This window comes from Panthera onca, chromosome B1, assembly GCF_046562875.1.
Source record: "Panthera onca isolate mPanOnc1 chromosome B1, mPanOnc1 haplotype 2, whole genome shotgun sequence".
Taxonomy (NCBI): Eukaryota; Metazoa; Chordata; class Mammalia; order Carnivora; family Felidae; genus Panthera; species Panthera onca.
In genome coordinates this window covers 196,052,903-196,079,474 of record NC_138342.1, presented here as the reverse complement: position 1 = coordinate 196,079,474, position 26,572 = coordinate 196,052,903, and the positions used below count along the sequence as shown (strand labels likewise).

At 43.3% G+C, this 26,572-nt stretch overlaps 1 protein-coding gene across 4 annotated transcripts in view; it reads left to right on the top strand.

Moving 5' to 3' along the window:
- Positions 1 to 9,447: 9,447 nt before the first annotated feature.
- Positions 9,448 to 26,572, top strand: part of NEIL3 (nei like DNA glycosylase 3) — a 50,388-nt gene continuing 33,263 nt past the window's right edge. For 2 of the 4 annotated variants that reach the window (XM_060652856.3, XM_081795650.1), the window contains exons 1-2: positions 9,448 to 9,652; positions 24,194 to 24,321. In XM_060652856.3, the coding sequence (XP_060508839.3) occupies positions 9,530 to 9,652; positions 24,194 to 24,321 (251 nt within the window). In that variant the 5' untranslated portion in view covers positions 9,448 to 9,529. Of the gene's footprint in view, positions 9,653 to 20,581; positions 20,781 to 23,484; positions 23,756 to 24,193; positions 24,322 to 26,572 lie in introns of those variants that run through there. The other 2 variants (XM_081795648.1, XM_081795649.1) reach the window with 2 other exon arrangements.

The window sequence follows — 26,572 nt, the reverse complement described above, 5'->3', positions numbered from 1 at the left end:
TACCACTTAGGATATCGTGAGGATGAAGTGAATTCATACTTGGAAGGCTTTTGTACCTGGCACAAAGGTAGTGCCTCCTAAAAATTAGTTATTCTTATTATTATAGAACTAATGTATGAATACATTAGATACATTTGCCTAACATAAAAATGTTAAAGTAAAATAAAAAATAAGCATACAGAGAAGTGCTAATATTTTCTTTCCTTCCCCCACAGGGTGTATATGTTTCACTTTGTAGTCTAGCGCGTCATATAGAAAAAACAACCACAACAACTAAAACTATAATACAAAATAATATTCCACTTGAAATATCAACCCAAACAATACAATAGTGAGGAATTAAACCAAGGGAGAAAACACAATTTCTTTACCTAGAAACTTATAAAATTTCTAAAGTTGATTAAATGAGACCTTAATAAAAGCAGATACGTTAACATTGCAAAACTGTGAATGGCTTCCCAAGCTTATCTATGTGATTTCTGTATTTATAGCCAATATTTCAGCAGAATTTGGGGGAGAACAGGGAACGTTGTCTAAATAGAACCTGAAAGCTTAAACATTCATACAAAGCCAGTATAATTTTGAGAAGGAAGACTGAAAAGGGAGAACCCACAAGACATTGAGACACAGTATAATGGCACAGTCCTAAAAATAGTATAGAATTGGTGCAACAGCAGATAGGCCAATGAAATACAATGGAGCCACCACACACATTAATATATTAAGGGTAACTTTGCACATGACAATGACGGCATCATCACTAAAATGCCTAAATATAGACGTAAGGGTTTTAATCAGAGTTTCCTGGATTATGCTGTATAACAAACCGTCCCCAAAGTCTCCAGCAATGAACATTTTATTTCTCATTCACAAGTTTATGATCAGATAAGAGAACTCACACTCCACTGAGCCAAGGTAGTTGAATGGCCGTTTCTGACAGTGGTATGGTGAGGTCTATCCCTCTATAGGAGCATGCTGCAAGGGTGGGGTTAATAATTCTGCTTTGGCGGAGTGAGTGGATAATTGGGAACAATAATCTATCATAAGGAAACTATAAATAAAGTTGGTAGAAGAAAATGTAGAGAGATATTTTATGACACTGAAATGACTTTGAATGGGGGAGGAGTGTGAATCATAATGTGAAATACTGACAAGTTTGAATAAATCAAAAGTAAAACTTTCTGTTCAAAATAGAAAACGTTAGCTGATGTATAATGGATTGGGAAAGGAAATTAGCCTTATGTAAGGGATTATCTTCTGGAATATAACAAGAACTCCTATAAATTACTGGTTTATAAACATCAAGAGAACAGGAATTCTGTTAGCTTCCTGCCTTGATCACTGTTGTATCTCCAGCACTCAGATAAGTGCCAGGCGATGTTGACATCTCCTTCCTGTTTATTCTCCCTTAAGATTTGCTTCCCATTCACCCCATCCTCCCAAACAGATGTCTTAATTTCCTATCGCTGCTATAACAAATTGCCACAAGTTAAGTGGCTTAACGCAACACAAATTTATTCTCTAACTGTTCTGGAAGTCACAAGTCCAAAGTCAATCTTCCTGGCCTGACATCAAGGTGTCAGTAGAGCTGGCTGTTTTTGGAGTCTCTCAGGGAGCCTCTCTCCTCACCCCTTCTAGCGTCTAGATGCCACCTACTTTCTTTGGCTCCTGGCTTCTTCCATCTTCAAAGGCATCAGCCTGGTGACATCACATCTCCTTCATTGACTGCTTCTGCGCTCACATTGCCTTTCTGACTCTCCTGCTTCCCTCTCATCAGTGCTTGTGATTACATTGGGCCCCCAGATGATCCAGGATATTCGCCTCTTCCCACAATCCTTAGTCACATCTGCAGTATTCCTTTTGCCACGTAAGGAGACAAGGTGACAAGTTCCAAGGGTTGGAGCGTGAACTTGGGGAGCAGGGCATTAATCAGCATTCCACACCAGGGTTTCTCAACATTGGCACTATGGACATGTTGGCTGGAGACCTCTTTGTTGTGGTGGCACTGATAGCTATTTAGCAGCGTCCCTGCCTTCTGCCCCTTAGATGCCAATAGCACTCCCATTCCCCTAGATGTGACCAACTGTCCCCAAAAGTGCAAAACCGCCCTGGTTGAGAATCACTACGTCACACTTTTCTGGTGATTATTAAGTAAAGCTTATGTAATCATGTCAGTTCTGCATAGGTTGCTTTATTTGCTCCCCCCCCCCCCACCCATTACTTGCAAAATAATATCCATACTTCTTTGCATCTCATATTAGATTTTTCATGATCTTGGTTTGCTAACTTCTTTGGGCCCCAACAGCCCTCACTCCCTGACCTCTTTCCATCAGGTATTCTTAACTGTTCCCATAATATGACGTTCTCTCACACCCCCTGGCTTCGAAAATAGCTTCTTCCCCATCTGCCTGAAAATCCCCTTCTCCTATTCTTCCCCTTCTCCTATTCCTCCTCAAAATGTAGCTGGAATGTCTGGAATCCCAGTCCCCTTAGGATGTCTTTTTGTGGTGCTAGGAGTTACCTGTTAGAGACCTGGTACTTACTTCCTCTTTTCCCGGCACTAGTCTGGGAGCTGCTTAGATCTCTGACTTTTATCTGACCTGTGGATCCAGCATCTTTCCTGCAACATATGAGGTGCCCAATGATCAGGGTTTTTTTTTAAGTTTATTTATTTATTTTGAGAGAGAAAGTGGGGAGCGGGGATGGGGCGGAGAGAGGGGCAAGGAGAATCCTAAGCAGGCTCCTTCCTGTTAGTGCAGAGCCCAATGCGGGGCTCCAACTCACAAACCGTGAGATCATGACCTAAATTGAAACCCAGAGTTGTTTACGTTTTTTTTTAATTAAAAAAAATTTTTTTAATGTTTAATTTTTTATGAGTGTGTGTGAAAGAGTGTGTGTGCAAGGAGGGGATGGGCAGAGGGAGAGAGATACAGAACCTGAAGGAGGCTCCCGGTTCTGAGCTGTCAGCACAGAGCCTGACGCAGGGCTTGAGCTCATGAACCATGAGATCATGACTTGAGCTGAAGTCAGGCACTTAACCGACTGAGCCACCCAGGTGCCCCACCCAGTGATTGTTTTTTGAATGAATGAGTAAATGGTGCATTTCATGCCTCACTGGGAATACATTCTCTGGTGGCTGAGGCTGATATTAAGATGCCTCAAGATATTACCAAAAAAATAAATAAATAAATAACTCGCTGTTCTATTTCAAAATAAAAAAGAAATCACTCCGATCCTGTATCATGGAGGGAGTCACAAAGGGATTATTTTGGCTTCTGTGACTGTTTAATAACTATTTAGTTATTAATTTCCTCCAAATCAAGTTCATGCATAGAAACTACCTCTGCTTACTTATGCTTAATTTACAAAATAAATGAGAAAAAATCCCTTCCATGGAGAATTTTGCAAAACACCACAATCCTGGATTTCCCAACACTGTGAATAGACTAGGTAATGTCAGGGTGGTTTCGTGTATCACCTAGGAGGCCATGGTCGATTCTGCAATTTAGATTGTGACTTTGCTGGCAGAAAACAGCCGCCTGGCACCTCCAGCCTTCACAGTGGAACAAAATCCACCACTCTGAAAGTCTCAACATTTGGTATGTGCTTCCAACAGTAAAACTGTCAAAATGGTTTCTGTTGCTGTGCGTTTTATTATTCTTCTGGTAGTCTAATGTTAAAAGTTTCTCTTAATGGGTGGAAACTGGAGACTCTTTAGTAAATACCACCAAAACACCTGCACGTAATGTTCACTAATGACTGTTTCCTCTATTCAGGGCTTAGATTAAGAGGATGTTGAGAGAGGATGGATGTTATCTTTCTATCTGTTAAATATATTCAGGTAATTTATGTAAAACACAGAAATCAAAGAAATTTCCCCCTTGCTACATTTTTATCATTCCACCTAAAAATCTGCCCACAGGCTTTGTCAAGAGAGGGCTAAAAACGAATTTTCACTATCCAAAATATGTCAAAACTTAATATGCTAAAGGAAGGTTTTTTAAAATTGTCTTTAATGCCTGTGTAAGGCTAACTAAAAGGTTGCTTTTCCCCTAAAACACCATTTCTCAAGTCATTGCTAAAAATATTTGGTTGAAGGCCAGTGTAATATAATTGATGTTGCTGAAAATATTTGGCTAAGACCATGGCTTGCCTGGTTGAATCCCAACTCTGTGGCCTTGAACAAATTACCTAACCTCTCTGTGCCAGTTCCTTCATTTGTAAAATGAAGATAAGAATAGTACTCATCTCAGAGGATTATCGTGAGGATCAAAAGAGTCTGCAGAACACTTTGAGCATTGCCTGGCACATAGAAGCCCTAAATAAATATCTGCGATTATTGTTAGTGAAAACAGAGGGATTCTGAACTAAGGACTCTTCAAGGCATTATGAACTCAGCAGTATATAAGCATCTGCCCACCTACTGTGAGCAATTGTGACCCATCTATTTGTCAATGAGGAATAAATGAGCAAATAAGGGCTCCAAGCTGCAGAGCCCGGTCTTCTCCATGGTCGGAATGGAGTTTTGAATTTCAGTTTTAAGAAATAAGTGTGGTGAATTCGTGGGCTTGGGGTCCCTACACCGGCTCAAAGGTGTCATGGCTGCCCATATCCCAGGAAAATGAATTCTGCTTTTCAATTGTCCTGGGTTCTCCACGTGGCTGAGGAGAGGAATCTTTCCAGTGTTATCTGCCACTACTCCCCTCCCTGACAATTTCTGCTTTAATCATTGTGTCTCAAATACATCACCTGTTTTTCTGTATTCCTGTTACTTAAAATTCTCTTAATTGACCTTTCTACTTGCCTAGGGCTCTCCTTCTTGAAGGATGGGCCCAGACCCCGTCTCTTCTCTGAACATGTTCCACAGTATCTTACTTCTTTTTTTTTTTTTTTAATGTTCATTTATTTTTGAGAGAGAGAGAGAGAGAGAAAGAGAGAGAGACAGAGTGTGAGCAGGAGAGGGGCAGAGAGAGAGGGAGACACAGAATCTGAAGCAGGCTCCAGGCTTCGAGCTGTCAGCACAGAGCCCCACGCGGGGCTCGAACTCACAGACCATGAGATCCTGACCTGAGCTGAAGTCGGACGCTCAACCGACTGAGCCACCCAGCTGCCCCCAGAGTATCTTAGTTCTGAGTGATGTGTCCCTTCAATGAATTTCCTTAGCATTTAAGTCCTTTGTTGTACATGAGATCTCTTTTCCTTTTATGGTTTTTAAATGTCAGTATCTCTAAACACATTGTAATTTCTTGTGTGCAAAGGCTTCTCTACATCCCTTCTTACCGCACAGCCTGACTCAGTGTCTCCTACGGAGCAATGATTAAGTATGTTTTTATTAGTGAAAATCTTTGCAAGTAAAATTCATGTTTCTTTTCAGCCCCTCTCCATCTCCTTTTGGTGATTCCTTACCCTTTTCAACACATTCTCCACTAATGCCATGGACCCATGTGGTATGTAGTAGCCACTTGAGGTCTCGGAGAAAGCTATCTTTTCCAACGTTTTAGACATTTTTATTTCATTTACGCTCACCTGTGGTGTTAGTGAAAAGAATATTGGTATCAGAGTCAGAAAACGTTTCATTTCTGTATCTTTCTTGGTCCCTAATGTCACCGTGCAAAATAACCACTGGTTTAAAACTCAACTTCTTTATCTATAAACTACTAATATTATCTATCCTGACTATCATACAGGGCTATTGTGAAGATAAATACACACAAATGAATGAACACAAGTGACTGCACATGTGGTTGGTCTGATTTCCTCAAGGATGCATCAAGATTCTTGGCTTGTTGATCTAATAAAGAAAATATGCTGGGGCGCATGGGTGGCTCAGTCGGTTGGGCGTCCGACTTCGGCTCAGGTCATGATCTCGCGGTCCGTGAGTTTGAGCCCCGCCTCGGGCTCTGTGCTGACAGCTCAGAGCCTGGAGCCTGTTTCAGATTCTATGTCTCCCTCTTCCTCTGACCCTCCCCTGTTCATGCTCTCTCTCTCTGTCTGTCTCAAAAATAAATAAATGTTAAAAAAAAATTTTTTTTAAAGAAAATATGCCATAGGGTAATGATATATTACCTAGTTTTGTTGATGTTGATTTCTAACAAGGACTTCTGAAAACATAAAACCTCAATTCATGAGAATGACACTAAAGATATAAGGAAACGTATTTGGGGACAGAAAAGTCCAGTGTTTTCATTTATAAGTTAATAATGATAATCCAATTCAACAAATATTTGTTGAATGTCTATTCTGTGCAAAAGGGCATCCTGGGTGTTATAAGAAGTATCAACAGGACACCCACTCTACTGTCTTCAAGGACAAAACTAGTAGGAGACTTGTAGGTACCCAATTAACTTTAACACAAGGGAAGTTTGGTACAATCTGTGGAAGAACCAACTTCAAAAGACAAGAGATTAGTTCTGACCATACCTGGAAGATTTTTTAGAGGAGATGCATTCAACTAGGACTTCAAAGTTGGGCGGATTTCAGTGAGCTGGGTTGAAGAGTTCAAAGGGGAATAAAAGGTATGGGGCGCCTGGCTACCTCAGTAGGTTGAGTGTCTGTTTTGTTTTGTTTTGTTTTTTAAGTTTATTTATTCATTTATGAGAGCGAGAGAGTGTGCATCAGTGGAGGAGGGGCAGAGAGAGAGAGAGAGAGATTGAGAGAGGGAATACCAAGCACAGAACCTGATGCGAGGCTCAAACTCATGAGCAGAAACCTGAGTCAGAAACCAAGAGTCAGATGCTTAACCCACTGAACCACCCAGGTGTCCCGAGTGTCTGGTTTTTTATTTGGCTTAGATCATGATCCCAGGGTCGTGGCATCAATCCTTTCTGTGGGCTCTGTGCTGTGCTTGGAGCCTGCTTGAGATTCTCTCTCTCTGTCTCTGCCTCTCTTCCCTGCTCACTCACTCTTTCTAAAATAAAAAAAAAAAAAAAAAAAAGTAAGAATAACAGCATGAGCCAAGAAACAAAAAGTACAGAAAATACTCTAGGAGTAGCAAGTCGAATTTATCTTAATTCCTTCAATTTGTAGAGTGTCTTCTATTTCTCAAAGTGCTTTCGTATGTGATGTTTGAGAATTAGAACAATCATGTGGATGTTTATAGTAAAGTTGTATTTTATTTTACCTATGAAGAAAGTGAGGTTTAAAGAAAACAAATGATTTTTATGAAGTCATCAGTGAATAAATCCTGCTTAAGAAGATTACTCTGATAAGAATGTGACAGGGTAAGTGCAGGAAGGATGGCCCTTAGGAGGTTTCTGACAGTTTTGAGAGAAACACTGAGACTGTAAACCAAGGTTGGTTTGTTTGCAGTGGTGAAGCAGCTCTTTATAGCTACTGCAGATGCACCACCATGTGATTTTACTGTTCTTTTTAATTTTTTAAATGTTTATTTATTCTTGAGATAGAGAGACAGAGACAGAGTGAGCAGGGGAGGGACAGAGAGAGAGGGAGCCACAGAATCCAAAGCAGGCTCCAGGCTCTGAGCTGTCAGCACAGAGCCTGGTGTGGGGCTTGAACCCACGAACTGTGAGATCATGACCTAAGCCCAAGTCGGACGTTTTACCTACTGAGCCACCCAGGTGCCCCTTCCCCACCCCCCACCCCCGATTTGGAAGGATAAGAGAGAAGCATCAAAAGACTCAGAGGCTAGTCATGTATAAACAAAATATGGCTTGGCTGTTTGGGGCACATCAGTGACGTCTCTTTGTATTTTCAGTGTTCCTGCCCAACTCTTACTGAGCTCTGTGGGGAATGGTAAACTTAATTCTAACTAAAGATTATATTTGATCTAAATGTGCACCCAGCACAACCTACAGAGAAATGAGAAGTCCATGATGGAGCATTCAGATTAATGATCATTGCTATGGTTTTAAAATATGTTCACAAATTATTTAATACTCCTCCCTTCAAGAGATAAAGCTTCATTCCCCACCTCTAAACCCTTATGGGCCATACTGACTGACGGGATTCTAAGGAATAGAAATCGTGAAGGTTGTGTCACCTCGGAGACTAGGTAATAAAGATCCTCGCAAGCTTTCTCCCTGGCTTTTCTTGTAGATCACACCTCTGGGGGAACCTGGCTGCCACGTCAGGAGGACAGCCAGGCAACCCTCAGAAGATGAGAAACCAAGGCCTCCTGTTAATAGCTGCTCAAGTGAGCCACCTCAGAAGTGGATTTTCCAGCTAAAGTCAAGCCTTTGATGATGGCAGCTTTGGCCAACGTCTTCACTGCAAATGCTTGAGAAACTCGGAGGCGGAACCAACCAGCCAGACCACTGTCCAATTCCAGACCCGCAGAAACTTTGACATAACAAATGGGATAATTTACAAGGTAGCAATACATAGTTAATGAAAAGGGAGAAGCAGATAAGCAAATAGCACTTTCCTGCACCAAAGGGGCAGAGATGATGACTGAATTTGGCCTGTAATGAACAGGATTCTTTCTTGATTATTCAGTAACTGGACCTAGAAGAGTAAACACAATTAAACAAGGGACTAACGTACAAAGAATCTTGAAGGTGATCACGCTACCTTGACCACTAATCTCTCCCCACAAAGAAAAAGGGTGAATGCTTCTCAAATGTTTGAATTCAAGTCTCTAATATATATTCTTCTGGTTTAAGTGCAGCACAGTGATAGGCTTATTGAATCACACACAAAGTAACATTTTGTTTTAATGCGCTGTATTTTAATTTTCAAAAAAGATTTAAGATTTTTCATTATTTACAAAATTGTATGGAGCCATTAGCTTCATGTATTTACATGGAAGATCTTCATATAAATTTGAAAAGCTATGCATTGCCCTCATATTTGTATAGATCCCTCGCTTTTACAAAGTGGTTTCATATGGCATTCATGCAGCAACCCATAACAGGGTTGATGAATTTGGGTACAACTTACTTAGCTTAGCCATCTAAAAAATGAAAGGGTTTTTAATATGAGACACTAAAATATATTTGGTATATAAAGCCACATTTTCGAAAGCATGCTAACTCTATCCGAGAAAAAATACAAGCTGCTTGTTCTAAAAACCCTCCTCCTTACCCACATCTGAAGAGGGCATACAAAAACTAAAGCCTGCAAGGCTGTGACGACCTTGAATTTTAGAGCAGACTAAGAGGACAAGGTCACGAAATATGCGTGTATGCAGTAGTTCAAGGACAAGAGCAAAAACCTCAAAACAAAAAGTTGGAGTTTCTGAGGTCCCAGTTGCCTGGGCTCTTAGAGTTTAGCGGCGTTGGGTGGGCTTGGTGCATCCTGGACGGGGAGGGGCCTGGCAGAGCTGAGCGCCGCGGGGCCGGGGCGGAGCAAGGCGGATCTCAGGGGGCGTGACGGGGGCGGGCACGGGGCGGGGCCTGGCGGATCTCGGCGGGCGTGACAGGGGCGGGACCAAGCGGGCTTGGGCGGGGCCGGATGCGCGGGAGATTTGAACTTCCTCTCTGCGCCAGCGAGGGCCCGCGCAGAGCTTGAGGTGCACAGCGGCTTTCTCCGCAGGGCCCTGCAGCTAGTGAGCCACAGTGCCGACCGGGAGATGGTGGAAGGACCAGGCTGTACTCTAAATGGAGAGAAAATTCGGGCGCGAGTGCGCCCGGGCCAGGCGGTGACGGACTTGCGGGGAAGCGCCCTGCAGAGCCTGGGTGTGGTCTCTTCCCAGGTGAGCCGTTAATATAATTTGCTATGGGGCCAGCAGGGGGAAATGGCATAAAGACCCCATTAGGTTTCCAGGGCCCAAAGTGTCATCTCTTTGCTCTGGAACAGACTCGCTGGGGCTCCGCGTTTCCCAGACTGTAACTTGATTTTGCTGGTGGAAGGCCGTGCTCGCGCGCCTGCGTAGTAGGGACTACTGGACCGCTGCGCGAAGGCCACCAGAGAGAGATGCCCAGGCAAGAAATGATGGAGATGTTTCATTAAGAATCACCTTAACTTTTTACCACCCTCCAAAAGATGGTCTCCGTATAGTTATAGGTGCGTTTTCTGCTGTTAGTATTATCAGATCTCTACATTTTTTTCGCGTGGTTAAAACAATAAGCTTCTAGCACGAAACTCTCGCTTCTCGCTTGCCTGCTATTCTGCAGTTGAGAAGTGTATCACAACTTCCATATAATTCTAAAATTGCGTATAGAAAATTTAGCCCTGACCCTCCCACTCAACTTAATATTGCCATCTAATGAAGGGGCTGTGAAACCCAATTCTGGTTCCCTTAAGTGAATTTCTTTCTTTTTCAAATAACTTGTAGCACAGCTTCTGGCCACTCAAGGCATTCATTGCAGATGGTGTGATATTCATTTGGTAAGAATTTATAACTTGTACTAAAAATATTCTGATTAAGCCGTCATGCTTTAAAAGCCCTTTAGATGTGTGGATGATTGTATTTCACGGATGTATGCAATATTATAGTGCACTTCAATTTCTCCTGCAAAGCTTCCTCCTAGCCTTTGGTCCAGGAAGAAAAGTTGCTTGCTATGAAATTAGCATACGCTTACAACTTGAAAGAAATGAGGCTCTCGGTCTGGGGAAATACATTTTCAAACTTGGAAAAAGAATAAGTTTTGTATGTTCTTCCATTTGTCCTTGTATTTTATTCCTTTTAACTTTATACGTCCTTAAGTGCTCCGCATTAAGCATTAAGTGCTCTTATTGTTTTTAGTGTAGTGTTTCTCAAAATCATGTCAGGGTAACTCGGGTTGATCTTGGGTGAACTCTCAGTAATATCAAGGTTTATAAAAATCACGCATTCCACAAAATTCTGAATATGAAAATCACCTGAGGAACAAAAACAAACGTTTCCCCTTGTGGAGCCTACACTTTAGTTGGGAAGATACACGGACAGTCGTTAAGGAAGCACATAAATATAAATTGGTAAATTCCCTGAGGGCTTTCTTGCATGGTTCTGTAAGAGCTCAAGAAAGTCAGGAAAGGCTTGGGTGGGGAAGTACAATTACACTCAGGTGTGGAAGTTTGGCAGGGAGAACAACTTCAGGCAGAGCGTTCGCAAAGGAAGAGAGCTTCAGACATTTGAGAGATTGGAAGAAAGCCATTGTGACTGGAAAAGGGAGAAAGAGCTAGAAGGAAGGCCATTTGAGATAAAACAGAGTTGGAGTTGCTGGGCAGGAGCCAGACCATGGAGATGTTCGTAGACTTGGTTAGGGACTTCATATTTATCTTAGGAGTAATGGCGGTCTTGAGTGTGGTGAGATCCACTCACACTTTGCAAAGATCACTCAACCTTGAAAAGGAAAAACGAAAGACTGGAGGAAAGCCCAAGTAGATCCTGCAGCCTCCCTTAGGAGAGGGCCACAGGAATCCAGGGGCGGGGGGTTGCTGGTGGTAGAGGTGAAGAGGAAGGGACAGAGTCGCTATTTCACAAGTAAAGGCAGTAACATGAATTGTGTATGGGTATCATGATTTACATATTCAACAGTAATGTATTTCATGTTAGGTTTTATGCTAGCTCCTGGGGATGCAAAGACGAGTAAGATAAAGTTCCTGCTGTGAGAATCCAACTTAATGTTTTAAATAGATATCACCTCATTGGTATTTAGGCCAAAATAGCATGAACATTTCCTTTAAGTTTGTTGTGATTATCTCTAGTGGCAAGGCATAAAGTGCCTTTGAAGAACGTTTACGTTTCATGTAGCTGAGAGAAATAATAACCCTATGATTCTACAGTTGAGGGATGTGAGATTCAGAGTGAGTTTAATTAAATGGCACAAGATCACATGACTGGTAAGGGGTTGAACCTCAGGGTTTGAGCTCCCTCTTTCCCTCCACAGCTGATTCTCTTAGCTCTAGCTTTTCTCGGTTGTAAAAGATTCAGTAGGGAAAGTGGCCAATTCAGCGGCAGGAACACCATATTTCTTAAAATGTAGTACTGACTAATTAACTAGGAAAGTGAGACCTTGGGTTTTTGGTGGCATCTCCCCACAATTTTTAGTTTAGTTTAATTATTGATTTACCTACGCTGATAATTCTCTTCTGAGGGCTTCCTGTCCTACATCTAGATCGAACAAGAGAGTGCAGCCTGATACTATAACACGAATGCTTCATGAATTGTTGGGCATTTGTTAACATCAGTTGGCAGCAATATGAAATAAGCGATACCTCTTAAAAAGCTGTGCACTTAAAGCTGTTAAACGTATCTTGACATAAGGCGGTGTTAAAAATTGGAATACATCATTATGATTGGGATCAGGAATCTGGTTTGATGGGAGCTGGATTTGAAAATTAATATGGAATTAATGATAATCTCTTTTGGTTATTGGGAGAGTTGTAAATATTTTGCCATCGTTTCACTTGCTGGGCCTTTGATCACATAATAATAGCAACAATAATAATCTTTATCAACATCAAAAGTCTCTTACATTTTAGAGGGTTGTTGGATCCATGGGAAATTTAATCAAAACGTGGTAGGTTGTCCCCACACTTCCAGAATGCTCATTACCATTACAGATGATCCCACGTTTCCCAGGCATTGGTGGCATGGAATTAAAGGTATTAAAGGTATTCAGATGCTACTAGTTTTCGCAAGGCAGAGTTTAAAAATAAATTAACAACCGCCTTGTGTATTCTGTACATTGTACTAAACATGCGAAAATACAAAGGAGAGTTAAATATTAACCGGGCATTTAAAATAATGGGCATTTAAAAGAATTCAGATAATCGTTGTACTGAAAAACCACCCCCAACCCCCCACCTATGTAGCTACTGCCATTTTGAACCAGTTAAGCCTGTCGTATGATGTTCCCTCCTCCTTGCTTCGGTTTGGAGTTCACAGAGAACACACTTTAATGTGTGTCTCCTTGTGACAGCCCATCCTCATTTTGAAGAAGAAAGCCTAGCCATACAAGATCTCAGCATCTGCAATTCGTGTATGCATTATATTATTTTTCTGAATTTTGATCCACTGTCTTGTCAGCATAAAATTAGGCGACTGTATAAGCACGTTGCATAAAAACTGTGCTGGAGCTCCTGGAACCGTATGGTAAGAAACAGTGTTGGAATATCAACGACCATTTCTGCTTGACGAGCTGTGAAGAGTCAATCCTCCGATTTTAATTGTTGGGTGGGTACAATATTTTAGTGAAATCGGTATGTAATCTGCATATGTTTTTAATCTCCTTTCCCGAAACTGGATCTGAAACCCAGTTTATTTGCAAGCATTCCTTTCGTTTGAAACGTGATCCTCTGGCTGTTCTGTCACTCCTTATGATTTGATACATGTATTCAGTATGCTGGCGAATGTTCATCTTTTAGTGTCCTTCACAGTGTTGTGAAGAGAGTAGGCATTTAGTAAACATTTACATGGATGGAGAAGAGCAAAGTTTTGAATAGTCCAAAATGCATAAGGATTTAAAACTAAATTTAGTTCGGAATCTTTCGTTATGAGTATGTGTATCTTGTTATGTTCGTTACTTGGAAATTCCTACCACAAGAAAATACTGGAGACGTTGACTAAAAGATTTCCTTCTTCCTTTTGTTCATAGTGGGGAGAAAAGAAATCATAGCTCGTTTTATTGTCATTGTATGAAGGGATGAGCTAATCCACAGAGATTCATTTCCTGGCTAGACGAGCTTATTCCTTTAAGTCCAAAAGGGTTTTAAATTTTTTATAGAACATGCGACGTAATACTTAGCTGGCCGGGGAGATACCATGATCGGGAACATGCATGATATGATTCCTTACCTTAAGTGCATACTAATGGTTCCTTAATGACTGAGGATCGTTATTATCAGCATATTCAGCATTATGTGGAATCATGGAATCAAAGATAATGGAGAACAGGTAACAATCTTACAGGTGAGCAGGCTAAGGAAGGTGACTGTGACCATTGTGGCTTAATCAGTGCAATTCGACACTGGAGTATTTGGTTTGATGTAGAGAAAAGAATATCTGACCATCTTGATTTTTGAATTCTAGCTCTTTTGTTACTTCCTCCTATAGACATGCTTATACTGAAACCTTTGCTTATTTGGTCAGGTTTAGATGAGAGGATGCATGAAACTCTTAGTGTCTAACAAAGTAATCTTAGATGCCCTGGTAAATATCCTGGTAAATGTTTGCTCCTTTTTTTTTTTTTTTTAAATGTTTTGAGAGAGACACACAGAAGCTGAAGCAGTCTCCAGGGTCTGAGCTGTCAGCACAGAGCCTGATGTGGGGCTCCAACTCAGGAATGGTGATATCATGACCTAGGCTGAAGTTGGACACTTAACCGACTGAGGCACCAGGCACCCCAATGTTTGCTCCTTTTTTTCCCCCCAGATGAGGGCTTTCTCACTAGACCCATATATTGGAGGAACGCCCTATTCCCTAATGCAGGGTTTGTAATCATTTGGGGCCTTCACATTGTGCATAAAGCATTTAGCCTTTAGGTTAATGCTTGAAAGCTCTGCTTTTAAAAAAACTGTAGAATGTGTTGTGATATATGAACCTAAAGACTCTCTTTTGGAATTTAGAGACTATTTTAAAGTTAGGTTCTTAGATGGTTTAAATTGGTAGGTAAGTGACCTCTGATTAAGAAAAATGTTGTTGTATTACGTGGGAAAAAGTCATGTGGGAAAAAAAAAAAAGGAGAGACTATGAAAGTAAATATGGTATTTTCTTTTCTCTGTGGAAAATATATAGTTGCAAGATGTTGAAACATTTATCTATGGAAAAGTCTTGCTCTGTTCTGAAAAGTTCATCTTCCTTGTTCACCCATGGATAGGCAGGATAAATGGTAATCAGCACAATAAATCATGTGCTGTCTCTGAAGATGTATGTTGTTTTGATGATTTCATATTATTAAGCCACTTGAAAGTGAGAAGGTGAACCCTTCTCAATCATACTTAAAATTGTGGCAAAGGAGAATTTCATCTCTATTTCAGGGGGAGAAAAAGGATAAAATGTTCAAATAACACAGTAACAGGATTGTAAGGGTCAATGTGAGAAAGTCAAACATATATTGGGCAATTGTGTATGGTTATAGCAGAGATAATAGGCTTGTGGAAATTAATTTTTGAATTTGTCTGGCCAGCTGGAGCTTGTACAAAGAGGTGATAACCCCACATTCTACAGTAGGATGAGTGGATATCTTGCAAATCTTAGATTTATTGCAAAAGCCTTGACCAGTTCATATACAATAGATTTCAGAATAAGTAGCACAAACTATCACTGGTATACCAGAATTACCTCTTAAAATGGAATTAGAAAAAACAAAAACAGTAAAAACATATGCAGGTGCTTGAGATGGTCAGTCACAAGTGGAAAATTTTATTATGTCCCAAGTATATTATCCAAAGCTGATTATTTTATAAATGATAGTGTACCAGGAAACAGTTAACTTGGGTCCAATGCCCACATGATGGACGACTGAACTAAAAGATCTTTATCATTTCCCTCAAAACCCAAATGAAGTATTAGAATGGGTATTTTTAAAGCAACCATTGAAATGCTGAGTAAACATCTCCAATAGAAGCTAGGGTGTGCTAGGACTGGTTGCTGAAAATACATCAGTCCCTTCCTAAATCCCTCCCCATAAAGAATTACTAAACAGAATTCCTAAACCTTCCCATAAAGTTCTTCTTACTTTATGGCAAGTTCTGGTAAACATTAGTACTTTACTCCCATCTAGTTTTTGGTCCTTACGAGAATTTGGTTCTCAAATATTTAAACCTCACTCCATTGCAGAAAATTAGAAAACAAGAGACTGGAGTGTTCATCATGTTCAGTGGTAGAGTGGAAGTTTTTGCCAAGAAATCTTGGGAAAGGTTAAGCAAGGATGGCGATGGTAGGTGGGGAGACAGTGAGCCTGTATTTTTTTTTTTTAATCATTGAAGTGTAGTTGATGCACAATGTTACGTTAGTTTTAGGTGTACCACACGGTGATTGGGGCAAGCCTGTGGTTTAAAGCCACACTTAGTTTTAGGAGGAGGGATCTGATGGATCCCCCAGATGTTTACTTAACTCCAGGCAGCGTGTGATGGGCTCACGAATATTAGTTAAACGCTGTAGTCTCTGTCCCCAAGGAGCCTAGACACAAACAATGGAGAAATGCAAATCACAGACAAATAATCCTTGTGCATCGTAAGTAGCATGATAGTGGTTGCCGGGTTTGGCAGGTAGAAGCCTCAAGATTATTCTGCTTCCCAGGTGGGAAAATTCTCGTACCAGAGAGAAATACAATCTGTGTATGTGAGCAAGGAAGAAGTTAGGCTCACATTTCATTTTAACTCCCAAGCACCTCATCAAGTATTAAAAAACGGGTTCTGGAATGTATTCAAGCCAAGGTCACACGGCATCTCTAGCTGGAAGAGTTTGTGCTGAACCGAAGTCATTTGACAGTTGCAGATCTGTTTCCACGGCGACTGTTTCCCTACCTGCCATCATTCCTCCGCTTGCCCTTCTGCTGACATCTGTGTTGTGATGCTGCCCATCGTCAGGCCGTAACCGTCTTCTTTCAGTGTTTGTAGAGACTTTAGTATCATAACTGTTAGAACATTTCTTTTCTCGCTGTCATGTTGTGTGTTATTTTTAATCATGGAGAACAGGACAAAACATCAGTAAAATGAGCCCTGGGTTACACCTTTAAGGATTTGGTTTGCGGTTCTCTTTGAGGCTCTTTCAGCCAGAACGACATACTTCGCTTTCCACTGACAGCTGTGCAAAGAGATTTAATGGTCTCGTGCATTTTAAGTATATTGGCCTTTATATTTTTGGATTCATCCTCCTATGCACAACAGAATTTATTTACAAGGGCGTGTACTCCCCTTTGTCTATTAAATAAGTGGTCTAGTATCTGTAAAATTTTGGAGGGCCATCCGCTGAGACTTTATTTTGCTAAATAACCAATTTTCCCATGGTTGGATCTATTAGGTGTTCTAAAATCTCTGATAGTTGACAGTAATTTGAGGAGCATATAGATGTCTGCACCGGGACAGTCTCTGGTGCCTTGAGGAATTAATCCTGGCAGTAAAAACTTCTTTTTTAACCTACCCTTTAACACTGGTTATAGAGGATGTTTCAGCTCTGCTCTCCCTAAGCTGTATATGGAACGCAACTTCCCACAGTGCAGGCAGGCTCTGTGCAGTCCAGAGACAGGACCTTACAGACCCCATTAGCACATAGTTAGATGTTCCCTGGCAGGGAGGCGGGTGGGGAATTGGGCTAGAAATCAGGATAAACTGGGCTTGAATTTCTTCTTAATAGACATTATTAGGAGCTCTGGGGCATTTGACTATTTGGATAAAAAAGGTAGAGGTTTTTTATTAGAAACCCTTATTTATTATTTTTTAATCAGATTTTTATTGTTTCAGTTGGTCTCTGCTGAAACATATGTTATGGAGTGGTTGAAGAAGAATGAGTGGCACAGATTTCATAAGAATTGTGCTTAAGTGTTTAACTAGCTACAACAAAGCCCAGTGATGTATTACTGCTGAATTAGATGTAGGTGTTTTGATAATGGGGCAGCTATGGATGGTCCCGTCTAGTCATTGAACAGTGAGCAGTAGTCCTTAGGGAGTGGGAAGCTTCCTAGAGAATAGTCTAGGTTTTCAGAACGCACAGAGTAAAATAAAAATCGGGGAAAATTATGATCTTGGTAAGTGCAAGATTATGTAGACAAATACAAACAGGTACTTACTTTTAATGTTAACACCATCAACCGATGAGCTTTAGGTTGATGTCAGTAATGAAGGATACCTAATGTGGTCCTGACAGTGAGGTGTGAATGACATTTTTCCATGGCTGTCTCCAGGGTGGAATGAGCAGCACCATTTGTGTGAAGTCATTGGCTTCTCCCTGTGAATGATGACGCTGGAGACATAATGTCAGAATCTGGCAAAATTGAGTCTTACTATTAGGTGCTACGTATGACTGTAGAGGAACAAGGGCCTTGGGGCCTACCTGTCTCTTAGCTGGTACCTTGATTCCCATATTACTGAGAAAATTCGTCACCACGAGAGAATGTGTGCAACCACGGCCCCTTGCCAGCTCCTGGACCTGTGTAATATGCCTTCCTTCCTGATGCTGTGGATGGGCTGTCCTTGTTCCTGTCAAGACCACCAGGTGCCATGCACCCTGTGTGTCCCTCCTTCCCGGTGGAGACATTGCTCCAGGCATCCTGTCCCCCGTGTCACTGCGTTCCGCTCCGCTGAGATGGCCCGTCTGCAAGCAAACAAACCCTCTCGCCTCTGCTTGCCCTCAGCCATCACCGCGTTTCTCTTTGCCCTTTACGGCGTCCTGTGTTCACGCTACCTCTCCGCCTCTGATGCCTCTGCTCGTAGCCTCTTAAACCCACTTCAGCCAGGCGTTTGCTTCCTGTCACTTCTCCAAAACCCTTGTCACAGACCACTTCCGTATTGCTAAATCAGGTGGTCGGGTCGCAGTCTCCATCCTGCTTGATGTGTTGGCCGTCCCGGGCACGTGTCTTCTTTGCGGTGTTTCATCCGTGGCTTCTGGGACACCACCCTGGCTTGCTTTTGTTCCTGCCTTGCTGGCCATCTTCTCTCCTGTGCCGTTCTTGGCCCGCTTTCCTCTGACGGTTTGCTGGCCCCTCCTCCTCTCCCCACCACCGTGACATTGGTGTGCCCTAGCCCTCAGCTCTTGGGCCCCTTCTCTTCTTGAGCCGGACTCCTTCTCTTGCTGATTTCATCCAGTCTCAAAGCTTGAGAAGCCGCTGCAGTGCTGACGACTGAACAGATTTACATCTGTAGCCTCGACCTCTTCCCTGACCTCCAGACTCATACCCGACTGCCTGCTCGACATCTCACCTTAACTTACCAAAGCCTAACCCTCACCTGCCTCTGCCATCCCCTTCTGCCCAAATCTTCATCTCAGTTGATAGCTCTGCTGTCTTTCCAATAGGCCAGGCCCAAACTCTCCCCTGTTCAATGTACCAGCAAATAGTCTCCCTTCCACCTTCAAAATACATCCAAAAATACATCCAAAACTCTGGCCGCTTTGCAGCACCTCTGCTGCTATGACATTGCCCAGATTTCCTTCGTCTCTTGTCCGGATCGTTGCAACTGTTCTTGTGAGATCTTTTCCAGCTTCTACCCTGATCCCCTTAGCCAGAGATCCCGCCCAGCACCCAGAGAGAACTGTTTTTTTTTTTTTTTTTTAGGCATTTATTTATTTATTTTGAGATTGAGGGAGCAAGTAGGGGAGGGGTTGGGAGAGAGAGAATCCCAAGCAGGCTCCGTGCTGTCAGCATAGAGCCTGACACGGGGCTTGATCTCACGAAGCGTGAGATCATAACTCGAGCCAAAATCAAGAGTCAGACCCTTAACCGCCTAAGCCACCCAGGTGCCCCCAGAGGGAGCATTTTAAAAAGTAACGTTAGATCATATTTTTCTTCTCTCTCATTTCTGTCAGAGAAACCGCCAGACCGTAGAATGGACCCTGTGGGCCACATGGTCTGATTCTCACAGTGTCAGACTTCGTCTGTCTACACCTTCCCCTGTTTTCTGTGCACCAGCCATCCTGGCCTGCTCACTGTCCCTCATACATCAGAAATACCTTGCCGCAGGACCTTTGCATCACCGTTCCCTATGTCCAGATCATGACTCACTCGAAACCCCTTTCAGACCTGTTCAGATGCCATTTTCTTCATGAGATTATGACTGCCTCATCTAGAATTGCAACCTGTGACACGTTCCCCTAGTCTTGATCTCTCTCTCCCATCTCGATTTCTTTTCCAAATGTTCGAATGCACTGTCATTATATTCATTGCTCACTCTTCCCTGCCCAGAAGACTATAAACTCCGGGAAGGCAGGAGGTTTTTAATTTTTGTGTCTGTTTTTTTGTTTTTGTTTTTCACCGATGCTTCCTCAGGATCTAGAACAAGGTGTAATACATGGTGGAGGGTCAGTTAGCTTTTCTACAGCGAATGAATCCCATGAGCAGCCACGGGGGGCGCATTTTCGGTGGCGAGGGACGTCTTTCCAATGTCACGTGCCACCTTTGTTGTTGCCAGAGGCTGTCAAATTGAAGACGCAGCCAAGTGAATAGCTGACCTGTGGTAGCAGTTGTCTGTGAGCGCGTTGACCTGAATGGAGTAAGTTCTTGTTGAAGCCGTTCATTTAGCGACGTGAGCAGACTTCACACGAGACAGTTGGGACTCCTTTACTGTTTATTAGGTGTTGGGACAACCTGTCTGTTGCAAGGTTACCGTGTCTGTCCCTTTGCCAGGAGCCATCATAAAACCTGGTAAAGTTGGGGGGCGCCTGGGTGGCGCAGTCGGTTAAGCGTCCGACTTCAGCCAGGTCACGATCTCGCGGTCCGTGAGTTCGAGCCCCGCGTCAGGCTCTGGGCTGATGGCTCGGAGCCTGGAGCCTGTTTCCGATTCTGTGTCTCCCTCTCTCTCTGCCCCTCCCCCGTTCATGCTCTGTCTCTCTCTGTCCCAAAAATAAATAAAAAACGTTGAAAAAAAAAAAAATTAAAAAAAAAAAAAAAAAAAACCTGGTAAAGTTGGGATTAAGTAGAGGAAAGGAGGTCTGGGCAGGGCACGGGGAAGTGGTGGACGAGCTCAGTCATGGGGTTTCCCGTTGCGGGTGGGGCAGCAAAACGGGGCAAAATTAGCTTCCGGGCAGCACAGTGTGAAACAGTGATGTGCAAGTGAGCAGGAAAATCTTCCGCTGGCCAGTGAGCTACTGTGTTTCACTGTTCACTAGGGCATCAGTCTGTGCCGCAGGATAGATTGTATTCCCAGGAGCGTGACCGAGGTTAAGTGCCGCTGGAAGTTACCGGTGCCTGATTCCAAGTTGCTGAGAAAAGACACCTTGTACACCAGGGTCAGGTGGTACGGTATGTGCTCAGAGCCTGAGGCCAGACAGGATCAGTCCCTTGCAATGCCTGGGTCCCCATGGCCAGTGGGTCCTCTGTGCGGTTGACACGCACACTGTGCCTGTGCGCGCACCCCACTTTGCGCTGAGGTGGAAGGACCCCTCTCCGTCCCCCTCGGGGGTGCAATGCAGAAAGCTGGGGTCGTGCCCGAGAGCCATTGATGCACACAGGCCTGTACATCAGGCCTGGAAGAGGGAAGGATACTGCCCCCCGAGGCAACAAAGGGAGCACAGGCTGTGCGGGCCGTCTGTCTCTAGACAGGAAACGTTCCAGGCCCGAGGGCCATTCTTACGCAGCCCAGGGGGGTGGGGGTAGGACAGACCATTGCCTTCCTAACACACTGGAGACAGGGTGAGTTAGAGACGCGCTTGTAAAACTTGCAGGGTTCGAGGAGATTAAAGCACTGTGGTGGCAGTGGTCACCAGTTCCCTCTTGGCCAAGAGGCCTGGAAAACCCCTGTGGTGTCTAGGGCTGTGTGTGTGAAATGGGCTCACGTTGGTCACCCAGCCTCTGCCGGAAGCTTAAGGGAAGCCAGAGGACTTCAGAGGGCATGGCTGAAACCGCTTGCTCGTAACGGATATTGGGCGAGAATAAGGGATCGTTGACATGGGAGGTGGTGGGGAAAACATGAGTTTAGAAATGAAGGGTTTTTAAATGTCTCCAGGACCTTCAATCTAAGATCCAAAAATGTGTAAAACCTAATCTATGTTGAGGCAAAGGCCACCCCTAACAGATCTGTATCTACTCCGTGTATCATCATGTCAGAGGTGTCCTGGCTGGTTTAGAAGTGCTTTTCACCTCCTGATTGCGTGTCTTGGGAACCTGTACTGAGACAGACTGTCTTAGTCGGCACCTGGCTCCAAGCACGTAGATGTGAGGAGGGCAAGTCTTCTGTGAGGAGGGCAAGTCTTCTCTTAGGCAGACTCCCGTGCCTTCTCAGTTCGGGGCTGTAACAGGTTCACTTACGAAAACGAGGCAGACGCGCAAGTGTATTTTTCTCCCACCGAGAACGCAAGCCTGCCGCGACAGGGCTTGGTCATCACCTGGGCCCCGGGGTTCAACCAAGAAGGAGAAGAGGACTGACAGGCGGATGTTCTGAGGATGTGACATGCGCCTCCGTAGCTAGAACCTCCCACGGGTTCTTTTTTTTTTTTAACTTTTTTTTGATGCTTATTTTTTGTTATTACTTTTGAGAGAGAGAGACGGAGACAGAGGGAGAGAGAGAGGGAGACGCAGGCTCCGGGCTCCGCGCTGTCAGCTCAGAGCCCGACTCGGGGCTCGAACTCTTGAACCTTGAGATCATGACCTGAGACCTGAGCCGCAGTCAGACGCTTAACCCACTGGGCCACCCGGATGCCCCACCTCCCACCGGTTCTTTTGTGGTTTGGGCAGAACTGGAAGGCTGCCACTTGTAATTACCCCCTGTGCATCTGTTGGTTGGTTGCTCTGAGCCTGTGATGACCCCCCATTCTTACTGCGTGAAGGAGGGATGTGAAGCCCGTTCCCCGAGCTTCAGGCAGCTGGGGGGATCTGCAGCCCCCTGTCGCCATGATCACTGAACGTGGCCTGGGTGGGAGGGCGGTGTCTGCTCCTGCCCCAGTCGGCTTGGGCCACCATGACGAATGCCATAGACCGGGAGGCTTGCGGACATTTATTTTCTTACAGTTCTGGAGGCCAGAGGTCCAAGCTCAAGCAAGGTTCAGGCCAGTTGGGTTTCTGGTGCAAGCTGTCTTCCCGGCTTCCTTTTCACATGGTGTCTCCTCTGAGCACAGGGGACTGAGAGCAAACTCCGCTCTCTCTCCTTGTAAGGATCCTAATCCTGCTGGATCAGGGCCCTCACCCTTATGACTTCATTAAACCTTAAGCACCTCATAAAGGCCCTCTTGTCAAACGCAGTCAAACGCTCTAACTGGAGGTTAGAGCGTCATTGGAGGGGACAAAACTCAGTCCCTAGATGTTTTCAATCTTTTTTATTTTTATTTATTTGTAAATCCATTATCCCTCTGTTCCTTTGAACTAAATACTATGTGTCTTTTTTCACAAGGGCTAATTTCATGAACTAAAGAATAGAGTGGACATATCATCTTAAATATTTAGAATGACAGATGTCTGTAAACCACAAGTTTGCGAATCACTGAACAGTATCCTTCAACCATAAGTGGAGGGCAAGTTGGGATTTGCTCCTCGACTCTAAAGTTGTTTTGTAATTATCTCCCTGTCACCCCCACCACCACTACGTCACCCCCAACCAAGATTTTACCCTGGACCTTCTGAGAATGCTGAGGTCCTTTTGAGAAAAAGGAAAGAAAGAAGTGTGTGGAGATACGAGATTAAGGGTTAATGTGTAAATATAATTATATGTACTTATGGTATCTTATAGTTAGACCTTAGTTTTAATTTTTTTACTATATTTTGAGGGCAAATTTAAATGATAACTTCCAAAGCATATCTCAAGAAGGAAGAGTAAGGATACGAACCATACCAGGATACCTACTGCCCCCGGAGAAAAAGATCCTTACTGATGTCTAAACAGTTGCATTCCTGTCCCTTCTGCACAGAAGGGCTGATACTTTGTTTATAACTTCCTGCATCCTTCCGGTGATGGATTGTGATCCTAATAATAGATTGTTTGGTTTTGCACGGTGATGGGAGGAAGTGGGTTTCTTTTTCCTTTATTGTTAACATTGTGGTTGGGGAGGAAGAGAAGAGCAGGTCTTGCATTAGATCCCTTTCTTGGGGGAGCCCCAGGCGTCACCACTGATGCCCTACCCCCGACAAGACCAAGGAAATGGCCACTCTCAGTCCTTGGAGCCCAGCAGTGCCCTTCTGATAAAAGCCTGCTGCCAACAGCTTCTTGTCTTTGGGGGTCCCTCCCACTTCTTCTTGCTTTGCAACCTCTTATTGTGCCTTCCTGCCTTCTGAGTTCATCATGACAGGTAAAAATACTTTGTTTTCATATTTTATCCACTATTTTTAGCTGTTTCGATAGGAATGCTCTTCTGGGACATTGACTAGGCTTCTGGTCAATGGAAGGCTCTATCCTATTTTTGGTTTTAAAACCCTCCCATCATTTTTCTGTGCTTTCTTTTCACAGAGCCATATGGTCCTGGAAGAAACTCATTTTGATTGTGAGCCAATTACTTCCTTTTCCATTTATTTATTTGTTTATTTAGGCCTCCCTCTTTTAAATGACTACCTAGTAATTTGACAAGATGTATGTAAACAGCTGATTACATTGTTTGACTTGCTGGAGATTATTCTTTTCATTGGGATGCACCTGGGTAGGAAGTATTATAAGCACATTGAAGAATGGAATTGTAATTTTGTTTAGAGTTTGTATGTGTGTTTACATGTGTGTATGTATTCTCTACCAGGCTGCTGCGCTGAACAATAATAAAGATTCCAGCCAGAACTTCTCGAGACTGTTTAATGGACACGTTTACAGTGGTGTACAAACTTTGGGGAAAGAGCTCTTTATGTACTTTGGACCAAAAGCTTTACGGTAAGATAAACCTGTACAATGCATCTTATCTCTCTCCGTTTACAGATGTGTAGGAGGCTTTTCTTGTAGCTCACCGGGTGTCACATTTAATCATGTAGAAAGTACTCCATTTTTAAGAGGGCTCTCATATAAGAGGTTGAGATTCTATCATGGAAAGCCATAAGCAGCAGCAGAATAAATTGTGATGTCATCGTCACTTGGAAGGCTAGTCAATTTATTTCTTTTAAGAAAAACCGATAGGCTGGACGGGCTTCTGGGAGACGTTGGAGGAGCGCAGCGGGGCTCTGCTCTTTGCAGATTCCTCACACGGCTCTTCTCCCCTCCTGTTTTCACCAGGCATTTATCGTATCAGTGACAGCAGTTTCTCTGCATTTCTAACAGCTCCCAGTTTGGTTTAAGCCTGTCTGTAGATTTTTATATTTTTCCATCTCCCTTCTTTTTCTGAAGTCTTGTATGCAATCAGAAACTTACTTATAGAATTCCAAAACTATGCACAGAAGTCACAGATTCTCCATTCTTTCACAGCGCTTTTGCAAAGTCATTGCTAATGTGTTGGCAATGAACGACGAGCAGTCCGCGACCTTGGTTGACTTAACTACAAAAATGTCACAGTGTTTGTACCTGCCAGAGCGTGATCCCCTGTTTAATGTTTGCAGGAAAATGAGAGAGGCCTGTGGATTTGTATCTTTGTCTTCTCAGAGTTTAGCCTAAGGTATCGCAAACTGTAAAGAATGGTAGTGCCTCCTTGAATCTCTTTCAACGTGTCTTTAAGATACTGAGCGATTTCACCTTAACAGAAGAGTCCTGTTCCTAGAGACCTCGTGGTTCTAACTGAAGGCGACTGATGGTCACGAGGAGATAATATGACTGGATGATGGTTATTTACTGCAGCTCGTCTCCCACGCGTTTAGAGAACTTCGGAGTTGATGACATTGCTTTTCCTTTGAAATGGGCTCTCTTTGTTGTCAGCAGCTGCTGTCCTTGGACAAGTATCACTTCATGGTTTTGTCTTAGTCTGGAAATGATCGCATCAGCATATGCTTACTGGTTCACGCAGTAATGACCCACGGAAGGCTGCATTATCGTTTTGGTAGATGGATGTGATTGAAAACTCTTGGCTCTGAACTGAGCGGGACACAATGGAGCCCACGTAAGGTAGTTGAAAACACTGATATGTTATTGATTCTCCGGTGTTAGGTGCAGATTTATTTCTGTAGGATGAGAGGGACGTTTTTATCAGGCATCCTCCAGCAGACTGAGAAAGGGGGAATCATTTCTCAGTGCTCGGCTGTCAGTAAGTGTTCCCTGAAGTTCTAAACAAGGGCAATCACCTCTTTAAACGAACTGAACTGGTACCATCCCTGGGGACTACGTGTCTCCACGTATGGATGGAGAAAAGTGCAGCGTCTGGCTTCCTTTCAATTTCCTACAGTCCTAACGACTATTTGATATAATAATTCAAGGTCAGCGGCAGATCAGCTATTTGAATACGAGCCGAGTAACCTAAAATCAACTGTATCCCCCTTCGCAATTTAATATAAGGTAAAAATACACACACACATATGTATATATACACTCCCAACCTGCGCTTCTTAGAATGGGTGACTGTCAAAGACATGCGATCGCTGCGTGAGGTTGCGAGTCTGTGGGCGCGAGATGGAAATGTAGTGTTCATTTCTGACCTCGTTTTGCTACTCACCGGGCTGCTCTGCATCTTAGAGAGCATGTAGCAGGAAACCCACTTAGTGATCGCTTCCATTTATCCCTTAATGCGCAGCTTTTTACAGTTAAAAGTGCCCTGGACTTTAATACATCTTACAGGGCAGGCCATGAATCTTCCTGGTATTCACGCGTAATGGAAGTAGAATGTGGCCCGGCTGCTCTGTAAGAGGATCTGCCTTGCAAACATCCACATTTCAGAGCGATACAAATTAGAGTGAGTATTTGTTACTAAAAGATGTATCAAAGTGCTCAAGCGTTCCTGTGAGTGCCATAGAAGACTGAACTTATTTGCTACGCGTTTATTTTTGGAGCCCAGTTGTGGCGTCCTGTGTGACTAATAACATGCACTCCTTCTGAACACTTTAAAGAAGCTTGTCACCTATAACAAAACAAAAATCATTTTAAGTTTTGGCTATACACATGGCAAATACTCATTAGAGGAAGCTGAGCCGTAAAGAGCAAACAGGAATAAATGTATACGTTGGCAGTCTCGCTCCCAAGTATCACCTCCCTTAACTGTGGGTGCATT